The 12,885-nt window shown below is 47.5% G+C and overlaps 3 protein-coding genes across 3 annotated transcripts; 1 reads left to right on the plus strand and 2 right to left on the minus strand.

Annotated features, from left to right (window-relative positions):
* The first annotated feature begins 720 nt into the window (after positions 1-720).
* LOC133916724 (COP9 signalosome complex subunit 4-like) lies at positions 721-5,317 on the plus strand. The gene is made up of 14 exons (XM_062360531.1): positions 721-1,020; positions 1,112-1,263; positions 2,132-2,235; positions 2,326-2,386; positions 2,458-2,550; positions 2,635-2,735; positions 3,054-3,162; positions 3,744-3,788; positions 3,888-3,956; positions 4,040-4,131; positions 4,205-4,247; positions 4,631-4,690; positions 4,823-4,882; positions 5,073-5,317. The coding sequence occupies exons 1-14, from the start codon at positions 885-887 to the stop codon at positions 5,145-5,147; spliced, it is 1,200 nt and encodes a 399-aa protein (XP_062216515.1). The 5' UTR covers positions 721-884; the 3' UTR covers positions 5,148-5,317.
* A 684-nt stretch (positions 5,318-6,001) lies between these two features.
* Positions 6,002-8,647, minus strand: LOC133914836 (vicilin-like seed storage protein At2g18540). Its single transcript, XM_062357832.1, has 5 exons — positions 8,136-8,647; positions 7,730-7,920; positions 7,558-7,638; positions 7,136-7,477; positions 6,002-7,048 (listed from the first exon to the last, which is right to left on the minus strand). The coding sequence occupies exons 1-5, from the start codon at positions 8,554-8,556 to the stop codon at positions 6,002-6,004; spliced, it is 2,082 nt and encodes a 693-aa protein (XP_062213816.1). The 5' UTR covers positions 8,557-8,647.
* Positions 8,648-10,285: 1,638 nt separating this feature from the next.
* Positions 10,286-12,204, minus strand: LOC133916725 (putative polyol transporter 1). The gene is made up of 2 exons (XM_062360532.1): positions 11,920-12,204; positions 10,286-11,810 (listed from the first exon to the last, which is right to left on the minus strand). Exons 1-2 carry the CDS (start codon positions 12,041-12,043, stop codon positions 10,366-10,368), a joined length of 1,569 nt encoding a protein of 522 aa, XP_062216516.1. The 5' UTR covers positions 12,044-12,204; the 3' UTR covers positions 10,286-10,365.
* Positions 12,205-12,885: the final 681 nt, after the last annotated feature.

Genomic DNA, 12,885 nt, shown 5'->3' on the forward strand with positions numbered 1-12,885 from the left:
GCTGGACAAGGAAGCGTGCAGCTTCTACCGGGGGCCGGGGCTGAGAAATTGTGAGGCTGAAGAGCGGGCGGTACCAGGTGGAACGGTGGTGGGTGTGTCGGATTCCTTCGCCGTCGCGGGGCAGGGTGGTACCGGAACCGGGAATTAACAAGGTAGGCCGTATTGGTCATCATTCAACTATACGGCACTGCTGCTACTAGTAATATGCCATTCATGATTGAAAAAGGGGCCATCGCCCATCGTACACCGACTAGAGGAGGTGGGCTCGGCTGGAGGCGAGAGAGAGGAGGAACAGAGAGAGACGAGGGCGCCCAGGTCAATTTGCATGGTCAAATGGCTTAACCCAATGGTGTTTGAGTTTGAGAGGCATGAGGCTAACAACTTTTCAGAACTGGAGGGGTATGAGACTAATAACTTTCAGAATCTGTGGCATGAATATAAGTATTATAAAAGCGATGGAAAATATCAAAACAGTAATTGAACCGACGATAAAAACCTAAATTTTTCTATTTCAAAATCTAAGCACAACTGTATTTTTCCTGTTCGTTACAAATAATTCAGGCCATCCAAATGGGCCAGGTAGCAGCTCATTTTGATTTCGTTGGTCCACACATAAGCCCGAAGCCCGACAAAAATATTTGGGCCGTATGTCGAAGCCGAAAACTAGGCCCAAATAAATAGGCAGCCCATACCAATTCCACATTACTCCATTTCCGAAAACTTCGTCAGGCGAAACCCAACAGTTCTAGAATTAATCCTCTCATCGTCGCCGCAAATCGAACGCCAAAACCCTAGCTCCCTCTCTCCATCCCCGGCGCCGGCCACACCCTCGAACCAACCCTCCGGTTATCCTGTTACCTGCGGCAGAGGGGGCGGACGAAGCCATGGACAGCGCCCTAGCGAGCGCGGCGGCGATCGCCGACCAGCGCCAGAAGATCGAGCAGTACCGTCACATCCTCGCCTCCGTCCTCTCGTCTTCCCCGCCGGACATCTCCCAGGCCAAGCGCTTCCTTGACCATAGTAACGCGCTCTAATCTAGAACCCTAAGCGTGGATTTTGGCAGATTTTGCTCTAGTTTTGGTGTTAACGGTTGGGATTGCTGCGATTGCAGTGGTATCGGACGAGGTGCCGCTCGTGGTATCGCGGCAACTGCTGCAGACGTTCGCGCAGGACCTGGGGAAGCTGGAGTCCGACGCGCAGAAGGAGGTCGCCCACTACGCGCTCACGCAGATCCAGCCGCGCGTGGTCTCGTTCGAGGAGCAGGTAGACCACCTTAGTTTCCTCTTACGAATGCTGCCTTAAAGTCCCAGATAACTCTGAAGTAGCTGCTATATGTTGTGGTGCAATTAGCTCGCAGAGCTGGCTCAGAGTGTCAGGTTTTATTTTTGCCCAATTATAAGTTGTTTGTATGGTGTTGGTGTTGTAACGGGAGTTGTTCACTGATATTGGTTTAGGAATGACGTGTCCATTCTGATTTGAAAGTTTGAATAATGCTAGTAAAGGGTGGATGCAACGCATGAAGCTGTTGCCACCATGCTAGCTATTGTTATTTCTATATAGTTAGTTTAGACTTTATGCAAAATGAAGAGAAGGGCAAATTTGAGGTCCTGTAAGATTTCCTGAAATTTGTCAGTCTGTTTGTTACAGAATACAAAGTTAGTCATGTTGTTAGAATGATTTCATTCATGGGTCTCATCTTTCTGTTGATTTGGTGTATTCTCTGTGAATCTGTTCATATTGATTCATGTAGTATACACTGAGGTTTTAGGGATGCAGATAGTGAATGTATAGTAAATCATGGCTTTAATAGTTATGGTAACACCATACAGGAGATTGGTGCTGCCATATGAACATGCTCATGTGCAGCCCATACAAAAATATATGCATCAATAGATTGTTTCTATAGCATTACTTTTCAACTGTTCTCCTAGTCAAGTTGCAATTTATATATTTTACAAGTGCTTGTTCCCTGTCAAGCTACTGAAAAAGTATCAGTAATTTATGCTAGATTTCTAGTCACATTCATAGAAGGAAATTCTCCTGTGATTTTATGTTATAATGCTACTGTTGCATAAGTGTCTACAGACACTCGTATCTCTTTTATCTAATTTGGTTGATTATTTATCTACAGGTGGTAGTGATTAGAGAGAAGCTTGCAGAACTGTATGAGTCTGAACAACAGTGGTCAAAAGCAGCGCAAATGCTTAGCGGGATTGACTTGGACTCAGGAATCAGGTAGAACTGACTTTTGTTTGGACTCTTCTCAAATATGTGATGGAGTTTTACATGTTGACATGGATGTTCTGACCTGATTCTTTTAATCAGGATGCTTGATGAGACCAACAAATTATCTAAGTGCGTCCAGATTGCACGACTCTATTTAGAGGTTCGTGCTGTCTGGCTCTTATCATCAATGCATAGTGTTTGCTTAACAAATATAGTTCTGCATTTTTTTAGGATGATGATGCAGTGAATGCTGAAGCTTTTATCAACAAAGCTTCATTTTTGGTCACCAACAGTCATCAGGAAGTTCTAAACTTACAGTATAAGGTTTGTTAGTTCAGGAACTGTAAAAGTCTGTTTGCATTTAGGGTGAAAACTTATTTCTGCTTGATATTTCTCTACCTTTTCAAGGTCTGTTATGCAAGGATTTTGGATCTGAAAAGAAAATTTCTGGAAGCTGCAATTCGATATTATAATATTTCTCAAATTGAACAACGCAAGATTGGAGACGAGTAAGAGTTGTTTTTCCTTCTGCAGTATATTTTCTGTTCTTTGCAACCTTAAAAAATTGTTTTGCATGGTTATCCATTGTCTTGCTGGTGCCTAGTTTTTATTTCTATGCCCTTCATTCGTTGTTCTATATATCACTTCTTTTATGTATTTGCTATTTCATACTTCAGAAACATTTTTATGCCTTGCATATTATTTGTGTGTGATTGATCATGCAAGTTATAACATGAGATGAGGATGTTCCGATGTTGCTTCCCTATTTTCTTCTAAACTGCACTAAAGTGTCATTCTGATGTACCCTACTTTGAATATGATGCCAGAGAGATTGATGAGAATGCTCTGGAGCAAACTCTTAGTGCTGCTGTGACGTGCACAATATTGGCAGGAGCTGGTCCACAACGCTCCCGTGTTCTTGCTACACTGTATAAGGTATTGATTTTGCAGGCTCATCTTAATGTCATTGGATTACATGCTGGTACTATCTACCCTCAGCTATTTTTTACAATGGGAAACAATGGATTACAATTTCCTAGAGAGATTGCATGTTAATGCTTCGCTCTACTCAATTGATTCAAAATGCTTTGGACTTGTTTATTTCAGTTAGTAGCCAACATAAAATGCAGCTTTAGCTTACTAGTTTAGTGCACTTGTAATAATCACTTCTCCTTACCTGTTCTCTGTCAAACAGTGCTACAAATCTCAATTAATCGAGGTTTTTATGGCTTTTCTGGCAATCATGTTTTGAATTAATGAAAGTTCTAGCATCTGGTGTCAGCTGGTTAGTTTTAAGTCTTGTCCAATGCCAACCAATCCACATACAGTCTGTTTTTCAGGTCTTCTAATGAGCAGATGTTTTGGCCTTAACTTTGAGGCTAGGAGTCCACACTTTCTTTTATCTACCATGTTTTTATCTATTTTTTAACGCATTTTTTACATATTATTCATTTTTTCCAAATTATGTTTAAATCATGATTTTGGGATGTGACGTTACTTTACTATGTCCCTTTCAGGATGAAAGATGCTCAAAGCTGAAGATATACCCAATACTGCAGAAGGTTTGTGATATTAATGTTACCCCCCCCCCCATGCAGTACATTTTGGAATGTAATTTCTCTACTGATAATCTTTCTATTTTCTATTACCCAAATCTTCAGGTTTATCTTGAAAGGATTTTGAGGAAACCAGAAATTGATGCATTTGCAGAGGAGCTGAGACCGCATCAAGTTAGTGAACCTCCATACCCTCTTTTTCAAGATATGTTGTAATCTATGATGCTCTTGACAGTTCGTTTTCTATCAATCTACAGAAAGCTTTATTACCAGATAGGTCTACTGTGCTTGACCGGGCAATGATCGAGCATAATCTCCTTAGCGCCAGTAAACTTTACACGAATATCAGGTCAATTGACTCGCCTAAGTTTACTAAATTGATTATGATACGTTCATGCTCACCAACCGCCTTATTTCTGCAGCTTTGAAGAGCTTGGGACATTATTGGGTATTGATCCAAGGAAGGTAGGCCCCTTTGCCGAGATTTTTGTCACTTTGTTCACTTTTTTTCAAAATATGGTGTGCCTTTTAGTTTGATTTTGAAATCTAAGAGAGAACTGCCGTGAAGAGCAAGAAATTATATAATTTCATTTACCAGGAGCTGGAAAGGTTTGTTTAGCCTGGATTCTGCTTCTAGTTGCACTATCTGATGATGTCGAGTACGGGTTTGCTTGATTATGTCGCTAATGTGTGCCTTTTTATATTAGAAAAATCATGATATGTGTGGTATTGAACAGGTGGGTTGTGGATGAATCCTTCATCATATGTACAGATAGAATCCAGATTCAAGTCTATGTTTTTTAATTTTCCAAATTTGATCCTAATTACCAATATTTTGATACTGGCAGGCTGAGAAGATAGCATCTCGGATGATTTATGAGGATAGAATGCGGGGTTCAATCGATCAGGTGCTTAAGTGAATCCTTCATTTCTTGATATTAAACTTTTTGATGTTGAAGCATATGATTCTGCGATTGATTTACCCTTACACGTTACAGTAATTTGAACTATGTTCACCCTCACATTCTGTCGGTTAACAGGTTGAGGCTGTGATACATTTTGAGGATGACACGGAAAAGCTACAGCAATGGGACCAGCAGGTTAGTTTGGCAGTTCACACTGTTCTCTACTACTTTGCGTTTCATGTCATGGAAAGGGAATGGCACATAAACAGTTGCACACACCTGTGCCTCCTAAGCATCAAGTTTGTATCCACAAACTACCTGCAACTTAACACTCACCAATTATTAACTATCCCATCCCACCTACTCGATTGCATTATACTTGCAGATTGCCGGACTGTGTCAAGCCCTGAACGACATCCTTGACAGCATGTCAAGCAAGGGAATAGCTATACCTGTGTGAATAAGTCTACGCTTCCTGTCGGTCCGATGGTACTTGCCAAAACTGCTTTAACGCCACCAGAGTTAACATTTTGTACAGTTTGCTGTTGCAAATGCTTATCATGTGGCTCTTGAACCATTTTTACCATACAATGGTATGATGCGAAATCTGGGGGAGAATGCTGTTAAGTTGCGTGAGAATGCTGTTTGAGTTACGTGCCCCGGGTTTTTAGTGGGTTTAGGCGCTTAAATACGTCTAAGACAAACTAGGGCCTAGGGCCGCAGCACAACCATGTACCGAGAGCATGCACAGAAATCCCTGTTGGTTCCGGCGGAGGGCGGTATTTCTATATTTCTGTCCCTTAGCAGCCTTGCTGTTCTATGGTCTTGTTTCATCTCTACATTGTCCTTCGTCATATATTCTTAAATTCTAGTATCACGCACTAGCTGGATCGATACTTGCGGCGGTTGCTCGGCTGGTGCTTTGGTACGGTCGGATGCCTTGCAAAATTACGACATCAAGAGTTTTGGAAGTAGAAAAATAGGCATTTGCGATATTTTTCAGTGAAGCGGGATGAAGCTAGGAGGCGATTAGCCCATTTTCACTGGATATGTGCCCATGTTTGTACACCAGCAGCCGCAGTCTGCCAGAGCAACAATGTGATTGTGAAGAACGAAAATTTATTTGCTTATTTACGGTACATTTTATACAAGCTGGATCATGCAAGTAGGCTAAGCTTATACTTTAGCAGCATAGTTTAGTGGGTACAAAACAACAGTGAACACACAACGAGCTACATAACTTGACTGGCCCTCTATACGGGCTAGGCCTCCGTTGCCTGGTTTATTCATACGGACAAGCAGCTGCAGCACTGCTCAGCCACTACTGAACACGCCTCCCTTGCTGACACGGTAGAGCTTCTTCAGTTTTTTGGACAAGCGATCGTCGCCTCCCTCACCCTCCTCTTCCCTCTCCGGCTCGTCTCCACCTCCGCCACCACCCTCTTCCTCCTCCCGCTGCCTCCGCTCTTCCTTCCTCCTCGCTCTTTCTTCTTCGTTTTGTTGTCTCCTTGCCCACTCTTCCTTCTCCCTCTGCCGCTCCTCGTGCTCCCTCTCCTCTTCCTCCCTCTGCTGCTTCTCTTTCTCCCTCTTGGCCCTCTCCTCTTGCTTCCTCCTCTGCTGCTCCTTGTGCTCCGTCTCCTCTTCCCCCTGTCTCTGCTGCTTCTCTTGCCCCCTCTTGGCCCTCTCCTCTTTCTCCCTCCTCTGCTGCTCCTCTTGCTCCCTCCTCGCCCTCTCCTCCTCCTCCCTCTCTTGTTTTTCCTCTCGCTCCTTCCTCCCCCTTTCCTCCTGCTCTCTCCTCTCTTCCTCCTCTCGCTCCCCCGGTCCCGTCCCTCCCCCCTCTTCCTCCTCCCGCCGTCTCCGCTCCTCCTCCGCCGCCTTCTGGTCCAACTCCTCGGCGCACGAAATGCACGACAATATGGTTGAGTCGCGCTGCGCGGACAACAGCTGCTCCACGGCGGAGGAGTTCTCCTGGCCCAGCGACAGCGCGAGCACCTCCTTGCCAATGGCATGCAGCACCGATTGCTTTCCCGCTAGGAACTGCGGATGGTTCTGCCCCATGTCGGTGCTGAACCCGACGAAAACGAACGAGTCATTGTTGAACGACATCTGCGCCAGCGGGTGGAATCTCGGCACCACGAACACGTCGCCTTCCTGCACCCGGAACACCGAGTTCCTGCACCGGGCGCCTTCGTCCTCATCGCCACGGCCACCCGGTTCACCCCACTCGTGGCCACGGTGGCCTCCCCTGCTCTCACCCGATAGGCTGCTGCTTGGGCAAACCGTCTGCACGATCCCTTCACCGTCGGTCACAATGGCGATCTCCGTCGCCTTCGGATTCCAGTGAGGCCCCATCATCGAACCCTGCAGATAAATCGGTGAAACGTTGCTGTTTTACCACGCAAACTCGAAGGACTGTCAAATTTAGCAAGCTCGAAACTGTTCGCGTACCGTGGTCAGGTTCACCATGAACATGCCAATATTGGATCCGTGCAGGGTGTCGAGGTCCTTGTTGGTCATCGACCTGCTCCACCCGTAGCAGTTCTGGACATCGGGCTTGCCGGAGTAGAAGTTGAACGTCTTGCTCTTGGACTTCTTGTCCTTGCCCTTGTGCTTGTGCTTGTCTTTCTTCTTGTTCAGGAACTCCTCCGGGTCTCGGACTCTCAACAGCGCATCAACGATGTCCTCCTTCCAGTTGGAATTCTCTTGGTCCTCTTTCTCCTCTGGGTTGTAAGGTATGATCGATGGCGGGGTCCTCGACGATTTGATCGCTTCTGCCACTTCTCGTTGAACCTTAGGAATTGGAAGATGAAATCGATTGAATTTGTTTGTTGCCATACATGCATATGCACAGTTATAATCTTTCCACTTACCCCAAAACCCAGTCGAAGAACTTCGATTTCAAATCCTTTGAGCAGGTTGCTGACGCTGGAATACGCTTCCACCGTCGGCTTCTGCATTGATTCGGAACAATCAAAGTAAGAACAAATAGATCGGCTAGTACAAACTGGGAATATCGATTATGTGAGGAAATATTGTTTTTACCGAGGGGTCATCTGCGTTGATGCCCTCGCTAGTAAAGATGGCATAGATCCGAAGACGCTGTCTCGTGGCATTGGGGTAGCTCTGGATGTACAAGATGGTGCCCTGCTCCAAGTTGTAGACATCTCCTCTCTCCACCGCCAGGGAACTTTGTTCACTGCTCCCTTCTTCTATGTAAGTAATTTTACCCCGCCCTGTCCCACAAATCACAACACAACACTAGTCACATGAACCGTAACCTTTTTAAGTGAGTACGTACTCTATTTGTTTTAGTTTTTTGCGCTAAAAAGTTTGTTCTACAAGGAAGCTATCAGGCCAAGTACGTGGTCGTAGCATTAGTACGTACTTGGTCCTAACAATCTGAGAATATCGCTTAAGTGCATAATAACTCACGTAATATGACACCTACCACTGTGAACGTAGAACACCATGTCAGCGAGCAGCTGAACGGGCAGGAACAGCGCGCCGGGATCCATCGTGATGAAGTGCAGCCGGTACACCGTTCCCGCCGCGTCGGCGACGTCCACGGCCGTAACCGTGCCGGCCTCACTTGCCGCCACCACCCTCCGCCTCTCCTTCTCGACCACCTGGCCACCGACAGCACTGCTCTGCCTCCATCTTTCGTTTGCCGCGGCCGCGGCCGCGGCCGAGATGGCCAGCAGCAGAAGGAGCCACCGAGCAGTCGCCACCGCCATGCCCGTAGCTAGAATATTTGCCTCCCCGGTCCTCGCGCGGGTTGTGGTTTGGGAAGTGGTGGCGCTTGATAAGCAGCTGGGCAGGGGGTGGTGTGAGCGTGCGACGTGGGAGGCCGTGGCAGTGTCTCCGTGCATGGGCGAGACGTGGCCTGGTCACGACGGAAGGCGGTGGCAACTGTAGTGTCGTGGCTCCTGAGATGTGCGCGCCTATCAGCTACTTGGCCCAGCCTACGCGCCGAGGTGAACTGCTAGAAATATACAAAAATAGATTATCATTGTACATGTGTTTTTCATGGTACTTTTCATAATTGTCATCAGACAAATAAGGCATTAGCGATATTCCAGATAGAACGAGACGCAAAGCTATTACCTTAATTGATGTCTAAACCTGTATAAAATATTTTGTCATTCTTTTGGATACACTTAGGATATGTTTGGTTTCTCGCATCTCCACATCTTAACCTAACGGATGCGTAGAATCCAAAAAATAATTCTGTTTGATTGCCTACATCTACTGTTCTAGTCTAACGCAAATATGTGGTATCATCCTGACCTGTGAGTAAAGCTCGATTTGAGATTCACTTCACAGGCTGATCCGACGGATATGGCTCTACATCCGCTCATTCAAATGAGCTCACTTGTTAGTATCACATAATTATTTTTGTACGAATAACCAATCATAATCTCAACTTTTACATCCGCTCATACAGCTTCAGATTTAATCAACCAAAAATAAATTCAACTCAGCTCGTCCAGACAGATACAAACAAACAAATATGACGCTACTCAACCTGTTTACTCTTAACCTGCTTATACGATACAAATCTACAATATCTCGTCTCAAGAACCAAACACACCCTACACCCTCAGTTGATAACCAAATATTCTACTTTAAATAAATATTTACATATTCAACTTTATCGATTATCATTAGCCATCATCAACCATGCTTGCGGTGAGATAAAATTGAAGTGTTGATGCACAACGGTATGTGAGATCGAGAGTACGTTTCAACCTTGTCTAAGTGGGCAGCAGCTGTTTCTCAAGCGCCACTAAAAAAAGGATTCTTAACTGACCGAGACATTATGAAATTTAGTGAAATCCCGCTTCAAATTCTAAAACTGAAGCTCGAGTATTTGAACTGAAACATCAAGATTTTTTTTTTTAAACACCGGACCCTTTTTACCGGGGCCTTCATTAGAGGCCAACAAGAGATACGACGCACGCCGGAGGATCGAACTCCAGTGAGTTCGGCTCTATCCCTAAGCTTTGCCATTAGACTCCTTCCGTTCTAAACTGATTCCCGTGTTTTTCTGAAGTGTATTGGTTTTAGGCCAGTCAGTATTCACCATTTTCTAAAAATCTTTAGCGAATCCCAGCATGGATTCGTGAGCTTTGTTGGTTCACACCCAGGTGAGCCGAAACGTCCATGATCGCGTGGGTTTGGGCTGGCCCGTTTGGGCCGCCAGCGTCTCGCGGTCTTGCACCGCTCCCTGTGCGGTCTTGCACGGCCCGAGCAGTATGATGTTCCAATAGCATATCCGGATGAACATATAAGTTCTGCATTGCTACCAAATGATGTTCCAACAGCATCAAATTTGCAGAATGAACCAAAGTTTTACAGTTTAAGTAGTGCAGTTACTCGCGACCCAAATTTTCCAAAGAATCCCTGTTGAAATTATTCATCAGGATCACCCACTCATCACTACTCACTAGTCCCAGACACTGCAAGAACTAGCTGAGTTCCGCAGGTTGCAAAGGACCGTAACGTATTACCGCTGCTTCTCGTGATTCTGATTTGTTTACGAAAATGTTCAGTTGCCCAGCTTGCCGGCTAAAGTGCGTCCCATATAAAATTGAGAAATGTGACCACAAATCCGAATTCATAACCAAATCGCGTTATTGACTACGTACTAGCAGTGCAGGTCACTTGAATGCCACCAATCAAGTAGCTACCCTCTGTTGACTACTAGTCAACTCCGTGGACTTGTTATGCTGATCATGCCCATCTTCCTTGTCCTGGTTACCGCCACCGCCAAAAAGCTTCTCGGTGTCCTCCAAGCTCCTGCCCCTCGTCTCCGGCAGGAAGAAGAACATGAACACCCACCCAGCGGCAGCGATGCCGGCGTAGAGGTAGAAGCTCCCGGCCAAGGTGATGGCCTTGTAGAGCGAGATGAAAGACATGGTGATGGTGCCGCTCATGATCCGGTTCATCGCCGTGCCGAGGGCGCAGCCCTGCGCGCGCAGCTGCAGCGGGAAGATCTCCGAGCTGTACACCCACGCGATCGGGCCCATGCCGATCGAGAACGACGCCACGAACGCCAGCACCGCCGCGATGCTCACGCCCGCCAATGGCGTCGCCGAGTCCGCCGGGAGCCGGTCGATCGCGTGCAGCGCCGAGGCTAGCGTCACGAGCGAGATCACCATCCCGCCCGCGCTGGTGAGGAGCAGCGGCCTCCGGCCGACGCGGTCGAGGAAGAACGTGGCCACGAGGATGAACAGCGTCTTGCACGCGCCCACCGCCATAGTGGCTCCCAAGGAGTTGCCGTCCGAATGAAGCCCGGCCTTCACGAACACCCGCGGGCTGTACAGTACGACGGAGTCGATGCCGGAGGCCTGCTGGAAGAATTGGAGGCCGAGGCAGGCGATCAGTATGCGGCGGACAGGAGGCGTCGGGCGGAGGACCAGGTCCCTCCACACCCCCTCGCCGTGGGTGCCCTTGTTCTTGCGGGGGGTGATCACCACGTCGTCGTTGTCTCCAACGCCCTTCGGGATGCCGACGGCGTCCTTGATGTCGGCGAGCCGCTCCTCGGCTTCCGCGGGCGAGTTGGAGGTCTTCGCGAGCACGCGGCGTGCGTCACCGATGCGCCCCTGCATGACGAGCCACCGCGGTGACTCCGGCATGGCGAGGACGGCCACGGCGAGGAAGATGGGGGGCACAGCGCCGACGAGGAACATGACGCGCCAGCTGAGGTGCACGGGGAGGCTGTGGAAGGCGTAGTTGGAGACGTAGCCGAGGAGGACCCCCGTGTTGATGAACACCTCTGGGAAGGACGTGAGCAGGCCGCGGGCCGACGTGGGCGCGACCTCGGCCGTGTAGACCGGCGCGATCATGAGCGCGTAGCCGACGCCGACGCCGGCTACGAAGCGGCCGAGCATGAGGATCGCGTAGCTCGGGGCGAGGCCCATGATGAGGGCGCCCGAGAAGAAAATTGCGGACGCGAGCACCATGGTGTACCGCCGGCCGATCCAGTCGGACGTCCGGCCCGCTGCGAGCGAGCCGACGAGCGAGTAGATGTTGATGATGCCGGCGAGGATCTCGATCTGCGTGTCCGTGATCTTCAGGTCCTCCTTCATGAATATCTGCGCTCCGCTCATCACTGAGACGTCTGCTCGGTCGCGCACACACAGAAAAGCTAAGGCAGGTCAGAACGTGACTAAACTAGATACACACTTTGATGTGAGACTAGGTGCATGGGAGCCTATACGTGCGCGTACCGTAGCCGAGGAGGATGGAGTTCATGGAAGCCAGGACGGCGCAAGCGAGGGCGTATTTGTTGAGGGGAGGGCGCTTTGCCGGCGCCTCGGCGGCAGGGATGCCATCGGAGGCGTCCTTCGACATGGTGAAACGGAGGAGGAGCACGGACGGAGTGTGGTTTTGGATGTGGCTCTCGGCACACTTGCTATGTGCGGTGCCACGGTCTCCTCTCGCACTCTTATGGCTGCTCTTCGTTTGCAATATAGTACACTCCCTGTTTGGCTGTATATTGCTATCCGTGAGTAGAAAATGCTGCGCGAATCAGCAAGGTGGTCTTGACGTGCGGCCAAATACATTATTCCTGACCCTCTTTTGTACAACGGGCAGCTTGTTTCTGAGAAGAGTACGGAATTGTAAGCACGGACGAAGAGTATGGAATACAACGGACAACTTTGACCCGAAGGAGTAAATTTGTATACAACTGTGATTGAAATTTGAAAAATGTATATGGTGTCCTATCAATTGGGCTAACTGCATGCGTGACCTTTTTCTCATTTTATTTTGAAAATAATAATAAAACTATTTTGCTACCACCTCTACTGGAAAAAACGCATCCTTCTAACATTAACACTAAGTATCCAAAATACAAGTTAAACCATGTCGAGTAGAAAAATTCCACTAGCTCTTGCACACGTATGACTTATCAAGATCGTTCATTTGTGTTGGGATTTATGTTAAAGAGTTAGGTGAAAAAAATATAAGGTATATGAGAGAATCGACGAATGTATGAATATCAGACGGTAGGAATGGGAAGACGAGATTAGACATGAGTGCATAAGGACATATGGACTTGCAATTCCCCAACAAATTATGTTTGGCCAACTGGTAAGTGATGAAGTTGCATTGGGAAATATCCAAGCCTCACACTACTTAATTTGTCGTCCATTTTTTTTTGCTGTTCTTATAAAAGAAAGCACTGAATTAGG

The sequence above is a fragment of the Phragmites australis genome, chromosome 4, assembly GCF_958298935.1.
Source record: "Phragmites australis chromosome 4, lpPhrAust1.1, whole genome shotgun sequence".
Classification (NCBI taxonomy): Eukaryota; Viridiplantae; Streptophyta; class Magnoliopsida; order Poales; family Poaceae; genus Phragmites; species Phragmites australis.